General features: G+C 41.9%; 1 protein-coding gene across 3 annotated transcripts in view; it reads left to right on the top strand.

The window, feature by feature from the left end:
• Window positions 1-9,185, top strand: part of LOC133578319 (calcium-dependent secretion activator 1) — a 291,918-nt gene that overhangs the window by 138,113 nt on the left and 144,620 nt on the right. For all 3 annotated transcript variants that reach the window (XM_061932657.1, XM_061932658.1, XM_061932659.1), the window contains one exon: window positions 9,044-9,150. In XM_061932657.1, coding sequence (XP_061788641.1) covers window positions 9,044-9,150 — 107 coding nt within the window. The remainder of the gene's footprint in view (window positions 1-9,043; window positions 9,151-9,185) is intronic.

Genomic DNA, 9,185 nt, shown 5'->3' with positions numbered 1-9,185 from the left:
GGGGCGCGGCCGTGGCTGTAGAGGAACGCTCGTGGCCGTGTCCAGAGGCGCGCTCAGAGGAGCGCAATGAAGACGCGCAGCCACATGCGCTCGAGCCGTAACAGTACCCCCCCAGGGTTAGCTTGGTTGAAGTCCTCCAAAAAAGAGGTAGGAGGTCGGTACCCAGGAGCGGTCTTCTAGTCCATAACCCTGCCAGTTGACCAAGTAATGGAACTCCCTGCCCTGTCGACGAACTTTGAGGATCTCCTTTACAGTCCAAACAGGGTCACCATTCTCGAGAACCCTTGGTGGAGGAGGAGCAGGGACAGGGGGTGAGAGGGGGCTGGTCGCCACAGACTTGAGTTGGGATACGTGGAACACGGGGTGCCTCTTCATAGATTGCGGAAGGGAAAGACGTACAGAGGCTGGGTTGACGATCGCTTCGACTGGGAAGGGCCCCACGTAGCGAGGTGCCAACTTCTGGGATGGCACCTGATGGCCCGTAGCATCACCTGCTGCCCAGGCTGATAAGATGGTGGTGGGATGCAGCGGCGGGATGCAGCGGCGGTTGGTGCTGCGGCGCATCCTGTCAGAGGCCTTCATGAGCAAGGGCTGCCTTTCAAATGCTGCGGCAGCGTCTAAGGTGGGCTCTGGTGGACGGCACCGCTGCTTCGACCTCCTGCTGGGGGAACATACTGTTGATAGCCCAAAGACATACAAAAGGACATACCTGTGGCTGAGCTAGTCATGGAATTATAGGAATACTCCACCCAGGGTAAATACTTGACCCAGGAGACGAGTTGGCGAGCAGCAGCATAGCAGCATGGTTTCCAAGCACTGGTTGGCTTTTTCTGCCTGTCCGTTGCGCTGAGGATGGTATCCGGAAGAGAGGCTCTCCGTGGCCCCAATCCCCTTGCAAAAGGTCTGACAAACACGGGAAATTAACTGGGGACCATGGTCTGAAACGAAGTCCAGAGGGATGGCGTGTAGTCTGACCATGTGTTGGCTGAGTAGATCAGCAGCCTTGGCGGCGGAGGGGAGCTTGGGGCAGGGAACAAAATGTGCGGCCTTGGAAAATCTGTCAATTATTGTCAGGACAGTAGTTTTACCTCGGAAGATGGGAAATCCAGTCACAAAGTCCAAGGCGATGTGGGACCAGAGTCGGCCAGGGATAGGAAGGCGGCATAAGAGACCCGCCGGGGAACTAGGGGATGCCTTGTTGCGGGAACATGTGGTGCAAGCGGCGACAAAATCCCCGAGTATCGGACTCCATCGACGGCCACCAGAACCGCTGCCAGATGAATGAGAGTGAGCGATGGACTCCCGGATGGCAGGAGGAAATGCTGGAATGACCCCAGTCCAGTACCTTGGGTCGAAGCTCACGTGGAACAAATAACTTGTTAGGTGGTCCACCGTCCGGCCCTGGGTCAGAGCGCGGGGCTGTCTTAACCAGGCTCCTGATCTCCCACGTGACCATGCCCACTATTCGAGCAGGAGGGAGGATGGGCTCCGCCGTAGGTGTGCTGGTGGGTTCCTCCGTAAACTGTCGGGAAAGGGCGTCAGCCTTCGTGTTGCGAGAGCCCGGCTTGAACGAAAGAGTATAATTAAATCGACTAACAAAATTGTGCCCAGCGCGCTTGACGGTCGTTCAGTCTCTTGGCTGAACGGATGTGGATAAGGTTGCGGTAATCTGTCCACACCAGGAACGGATGTCTGGCCCCCTCCAGCCAGTGGCTCCACTCAGTTAGTGCCTCATGTACAGCCAGCAGTTCCCTGTTCCCAGCATTGTAGTTTTGTTCCGCTGGGGAGAGGCGTCTGGAAAAGAAAGCACATGGGTGTAGCAATTTATCCAACACAGAGTGCTGGGAGAGTACCGCCCCGATACAGGAATCAGAGGCATCCACTTCTATCGTGAACGGGTTGTCCGGTTCGACGTGAATGAGGACAGAGGCGGAGTTAAAGCTCTCCTTCAGTCTTTTGAAGGCTACACTGGCCTCCTTGGTCCACTAAAAAGGAGAGATCGTAGAGGTAAGGGCATGAAGAGGAGCAGCAACCTTACTGAAGTCCCTGATGAAGCATCGGTAGAATCCAGCAAATCCTAGAAAGCGCCTTAGTTCCTTACGGGTGGTGGGTTGGGGCCACTCATCACCGCCTCGACCTTCTTGGGGTCGGCTCTGATGTGCCCTTTCTCGATGATGTGTGGAAACTCACATTTCTCTGCTTTCACGAATAGGCGGTTCTCCAGAAGGCGTAGTAGGACCAGACAGACATGTTGCTGGTGTTCCTGCAGGTTTTGAGAGAAGACAACAATATCATTAAGGTAGACCACAACAAATCGATCTAGCATGTCCCGCAGAACGTCAGGGACGGCGTGGCGCAGTGGAAGAGTGGCCGTGCGCGACCCGAGGGTCCCTGGTTCAATCCCCACCTAGTACCAACCTCGTCATGTCCGTTGTGTCCTGAGCAAGACACTTCACCCTTGCTCCTGATGGGTGCTGGTTAGCGCCTTGCATGGCAGCTCCCTCCATCAGTGTGTGAATGTGTGTGTGAATGGGTAAATGTGGAAGTAGTGTCAAAGCGCTTTGAGTACCTTGAAGGTAGAAAAGCGCTATACAAGTACAACCCATTTATTTATTTATTTATCATTGACTAACGCCTGGAAGACAGCCGGGGCATTATTAAGTCCGAATGGCATGACCTTGTATTCAAAGTGTCCCAGATGCGTGTTGAATGCTGTTTTCCATTCGTCTCCCTCCCTGATTCTTACGAGGTGGTAGGAATTGCGGAGATCAAGTTTACTGAAAATAGTCGCAGGTGCAAGGGGCTCGAAGAAAGAGCTCAGGACGGGTAGAGGATACTTGCTCTTCACCGTGATGTTGTTCAGTTGTCGGTAGTCAATGCAGGGCCGTAACGAGCCGTCCTTCTTGCCGACAAGGAAGAACCCGCGGCTGGAGAGGAACGCCTGTAGGCGTGTCCAGACGCGCGCTCAGAGGAGCGCACTGAAGACTGCACAGCTGCATGCATTCGAGCCGTAACAATTGCCTTTTTGACACAATTATAACACTGTGTCTAAACTTGAGCGAGTGTAGAAAAAATGGTGCAGAATGGTGAGGTTGAGAGAGCAGAAGAGAGGGGGCGCGAAAGAGAGCATCCGTCTAACTGCAGACAGCACTAATTATTGAGTGTTAATATAGATAATAGCCAACAAGCACACTTTTATTGTGCACAAAATACTTTTATTTCCCCCCCAAAAAATATTTTTCACGTGAGTTTAATTTATTTTCTAAATATAATGTCTCTGCCTGCAAAACATATTTTTCTGTCCTCAAAATCTGCCTTTGTAACCTCAACATTAAGACACAAATGTAACGCCATAATATAACGCCATACCCAAAGAGACAAGAATGTTTACTCTATTTCTTTCATTGCGCTATAGCTCAAAAAGTTCCAGTACTGTCAATATTGGTATTGACAGTATTGTATTCACAAAGGAAGAAAGGAAAGCAGCCGTACTCGGGAGGTACCATTGTTTACCGATGCAAAAAAACAGACACACACTTCTAGCCTTCCCAATAAGGTTGATATGAGTTACATCCTGTCTGACGACGCTAACAAAATAAGAGTCTCAGAAGAATAGTTTACACATTTACTGTTATTATTTTGCACAGGATGAAACAATCAATGTACCTAATGCAACTCGTAGTAATGGAATGTTGCAATGGAAGTACACTTTTACTTGCAATTCTTTAATTTCCACATTTTCCTTTTGAGATTTTTTGAAAAGTTTTTCTTAACCACAGAACCGGAGTCGATTATTAGGCTCTGAGCACTCCCTAAAGGGCCGCCAAAAATATGTTTCTCAGCTGTGGTTCGCATGGGCCGCAGCGATAGTCAGTTATTTTACACTTTTGGCAGTAATGACAATCTCAAAGGAGAGCTAATGTCATAAGAGAATTTTCTTAAGTGCAAACATTTTGACAAAAGAGGTGAAGCTGTATTTTAATTTGCACTTTAATTAAAGATAGGTACCTTTAACGTTTGAACCGATACGGCCCCGATTCCCGGTTTCTGGGAATCTATACCGTTACTTAACAATACCAATTTTTGGTACTTCTGTGTGTGTTAATCTAATTTTTTATTGCAACATTAAAAAATTAATGGATTATGATAACTGCTGTCATCTTTTAACCTTTGAAACACACAAAAACAATAAATATGTACAAAAATATGAAAATTGGCATCGAAATTTTTTTTTTTTTTCATTTGTTGTTAAAACTTGTTTCAGTGCCAATACAACTTTTTTCTACAATGTAATTTTCTTTTTTCAATACCAATTTTTACTATCAGTATTCTGGCTCCATAGACCAAAGCCCTAAGGTTTATGTGTTAAAGAAATAATACAATTTGTGATTAACAAATAGTTTCATATCATTTGGTTGGTAAACTCTAAATAGGTTCAATATAATTATTGAATACGATTAAAATGAAGAGTACCTTTACTAATTCAGATAATATTTGAGTGGACCCCAGGCTGCTCTGTAGTGAATTGATAATTGTAATCCAAGAAACCGGTCGTAATTAAAAATATTTGAGTGTTGAGGTGCCACTGTATAATAAATGCTTAGCATATAGTGTTTATGCGAGGCTATACATGTTCTTGTTTGTTCAAGAAAAGTTCATTTGGTATAAAAAAGACTCTAATGCAGGGGTGTCAAACTCATTTTAGATCGGGGGCCACATGGAGAAAGATCTACTCCCAAGTGGGCCGGACCGGTAAAAATCACAGCACGATAACTTAAAAATAAAGACAACTTCTGATTGTTTTCTTTGTTTAAAAATAGAACAAGCACATTCTCAAAATGTACAAATCATAAAGTTTTTTTTTTTTTTTTTCACACTTACATGTTGCGGTTAATAGTATTCTATCTTTATTTGTGGTTATTTATACTTTCTGAATAAATTATGTGACAATGTTCATCAATCAACTCATTGGTGTTAATTTTCAATCTATCAAGATAAAAAAAAAAAAAAAAAAAAATTAAATTACAGTATGTTATTTATGTAGTTTGATCATTTTCCTCGACTTGTGCACTAACATCATGTGTTTTTTTTTTTTTTTACATATGTACATCATCTATAAAGATACAAAGAATTGCTATTGCGACATCCAGTGGACACATGTAGAACAGCAGTTTCTTTCATTCAAAAATTTTCGATCATTTTTATACTTGGCAAACTCATCCCGCGGGCCGGTTAAAACCTGTTCGCGGGCCTGATTCGACCCGCGGGCCGTATGTTTGACACCCCTGCTCTAATGTATTAAATAAGTCACTTTAAAGGGGAACATTATCACAATTTCAGAAAGGTTAAAACCATTAAAAATCAGTTCCCAGTGGCTTATTTTATTTTTCGAAGTTTTTTTCAAAATTTTACCCATCACGCAATATCCCTAAAAAAAGCTTCAAAGTGCCTGATTTTAACCATCGTTATGTACACTCGTCCATTTTCCTGTGACGTCACACAGTGATGCCAATACAAACAAACATGGCGCATAGAACATCAAGGTATAGAGACATTAGCTCGGATTCAGACTCGGATTTCAGCGGCTTAAGCGATTCAACAGATTACGCATGTATTGAAACGGATGGTTGTAGTGTGGAGGCAGGTAGCGAAAACGAAATTGAAGAAGAAACTGAAGCTATTGAGCCATATCGGTTTGAACCGTATGCAAGCGAAACCGACGAAAACGACACGACAGCCAGCGGTACGGGAGAAAGCGAGGACGAATTTGGCGATCGCCTTCTAACCAACGATTGGTATGTGTTTGTTTGGCATTAAAGGAAACTAACAACTATGAACTAGGTTTACAGCATATGAAATACATATGGCAACAACATGCACTTTGAGAGTGCAGACAGCCCAGTTTTCATCAATTAATATATTCTGTAGACATACCCTCATCCGCTCACAGATTTCTTTGACTTTATCGTTGGAAATGCATCTGCTTTGAGTGTCGCAGGATATCCACACATTCTTGCCATCTCTGTCGTAGCATAGCTTTCGTCGGTAAAGTGTGCGGAACAAACGTCCAATTTCTTGCCACTTTCGCATCTTTGGGCCACTGGTGCAACTTGAATCCGTCCCTGTTCGTGTTGTTACACCCTCCGACAACACACCGACGAGGCATGATGTCTCCAAGGTACGGAAAACAGTCGAAAAAACGGAAAATAACAGCTGATTTGACTCGGTGTTTGTAATGTGTTTGAGAAAATGGCGGATTGCTTCCCGATGTGACGTCACGTTGTGACGTCATCGCTCCGAGAGCGAATAATAGAAAGGCGTTTAATTCGCCAAAATTCACCCATTTAGAGTTCGGAAATCGGTTAAAAAAATATATGGTCTTTTTTCTGCAACATCAAGTTATATATTGACGCTTACATAGGTCTGGTGATAATGTTCCCCTTTAAGACTTTCTACTTGTCATATGTATTTATAAAACACCCTCACAATACCATTCAATAAATTATATTTAAGTTCATTATTGTACCTTGTTTATGTTTCTTTTTTGTTGATGGTATTTGTAATCCAGTGCTTTAACCTCTTCCTCATGTATTTAATTGTATTGCAATGAAGTACATACCGTGTAATCAAAATGTTCCAGTCACTACTAATAATGCTGTGAATTGTTTTGTTTTCACTGACTCACAAAGTTGTTTTTAAATGTACAAATGCTAATGCGTTGACTGCAAGATTTCTTTTGTGCTCATTCAAAAATAGGAAATGGCTGGAAGGCAAGTACTGAATCTAATAGTCTTAGTTTAGAACCCAGGACATGCAGTAAAACCCCACCCTCCCACGTCACTACTCTTGTGAATGATAATGCACCAGCCAATGGCCTGACGCATCAATAATGGAAGATGTGGCGATAGCTGCTGAATGCAATGAAGCTAACTCCTCATCAAAATAGCTTGGAGTGCATTATCATGCTTATACCATGGCCATGTCATAATTATAGTTAATTATTAGTCATCCAATTTAAAACATGTACAGTGGTGGTCAGTAGTTCACATCAACAGAATGGTATACCTTATTGTTTTTTCCAGAATGGAATGATTTTACAAGGCACATCTTCAAAGATTTTTCAAACCAAGAATCGTGTGCACATGTTTTAATTAATCTTTCTGTATTTCAAATTGTACATACAATATTTTGGTGCAGACAATTCCAGAATGTCTATCACCAAACAAGGATATAACCAAGTGTAGCTGGTAGTTTATTTTTGTTTACATCAAATTATTAGGTAATGTAAATGGAAAGTCCAAGGAACTCAGTGAAAATCCAAAAAGGACTATTGTTGATTGATTTTTGCCATTGTTTACGCACTACAAATTCTGAGATCTTCAAGTCACATAATTGTATGAATGTCACAGTTTTTGCCAAATTCTAGAAGAAGATGCAAGACAGTTGGCATCCGATGAAACCAAATTACAAAACCCAAGACCAGTGAAGTTGGCATGTTGTGTAATTCGTAAATACAAACAGAATACAAAGATTTGCAAATCATTTTCAACCTATATTCGATTGAATAGACTTCAAAGACAAGCTACTTAACGTTTGAACTGGAAAACTTTGTTATTTTTTGCAAATATTAGCTCATTTGGTATTTGATGCCTGCAACATGTTTAAAAAAAGCTGGCACAAGTGGCAAAAAAGACTGAGAAAGTTGAGGAATGCTCATCAAACACTTATTTTGGCATGCGAAACGCTCCCAACAAAGTACTGTAACGCCAATTCTTTTTGTAGCTTATTGATTGGCTACTTTCTGCACCATATCAGGTTTTATGGAGTGATGTCAGGAGGTGTCATCTTTCCCCGGAAACATGAATAAATTTGGCGTTCAATATTTACTATTGTTCACCTGAACCATTTTAGAGCCAATTGTTGGGACATTTCCAACAATATGACAATCTTATAAGACATCATATAATTGGGCGTTTACCATTTTTGGTTGGAAGGGAGAAAATCCGGACAAAAAAATCTTTGTGTATAAAAGTTCAGGAACAAACCAGGAATTACCAAGGCTCAACTCCTCCTCCAAAACCATGACTTTTAATGTAAACTTGAATGTGTAGTTGTCCACACGGACAAGCCAGCTACAAACGTTTGATGTTCAGACAAGGATTGTTATGTGTCTACAATGACAAAAAATAATGTTTGGAGGAATCAGAATTTGGAGGCTTTCTAACCTGACAACTTTGTTACTGCTGTTTTCTATGGAGATGGGCCTCCGTAGGCCCAAAAGTGATCTGAAAGAAGAAACTAAAACAACTAAAAGGACAAAAACAATACAACATGAAATAATAAAAAGCAATAATGTTTAAACATGTACATATCTAAGCATGAACACATTTGTTTACAATGCATAAATTAAAGGAAATCTGTAATAAATTCTAACTTGTACACCAAATTCTTGTTTATAAAACAGTGAAGATGTACTTGATAAAGAAATCATTAAGGCTCAAAATAAATGACAAGTATGTAAACTTCTGACCACATTTCATACTAGTATATATATGTAAGCCATGGTATAATTTCATTCCACTCACTGTACATGAAAATAATACTCTTTAAGGGAATCAGAAATTAAATTTGAATGAATTACAATTTGATGAGATGAATATTTGAATGGAAGCTAAGTTGTGCCTGTAAGACAAAAATCAGAAAAAAAGATTTAATGCATGATGATTGTTGAACGTTTGCATCCTTCATCACATGATCTCTCTGGATGTTGCATCATGCTTCTGCCACACTAGTTGTACTTTTTAGGACTATTTTAACACATGTCCATCAAATACTTAATCCAAAAGTTATATGTCACTAGAATATGTCACTGACTTGATGTTTTCTAGTGTTTGGCAGTAGGCAGGATGACGTGCATGTTGCATACTGCATATATACTGTACACATATTGCACATATTGCACATATTGCATGCATCTTAGAAACAAGATGAGTTTTAAGTTAAGGATTTTAGATTAGACTTTATTTGGACTTTTTTTCTGCAGAGAATGTCGGCCGATTAGTCACTCCTGCAAAAAAACTAGAGGACAACATTCGCTTGGCCGAGCTGGTGATCGAGGTGCTGCAGCAGAATGAGGAACACCATGCAGAGGTCGGTATGAAGACACGCACACACATATTCTCTGA

Source organism: Nerophis lumbriciformis, linkage group LG38 (genome assembly GCF_033978685.3).
Source record: "Nerophis lumbriciformis linkage group LG38, RoL_Nlum_v2.1, whole genome shotgun sequence".
Lineage (NCBI taxonomy): Eukaryota > Metazoa > Chordata > Actinopteri > Syngnathiformes > Syngnathidae > Nerophis > Nerophis lumbriciformis.
Note: the sequence above shows the minus strand (reverse complement) of the source record. Positions and strands in the feature narration are given on the sequence as shown.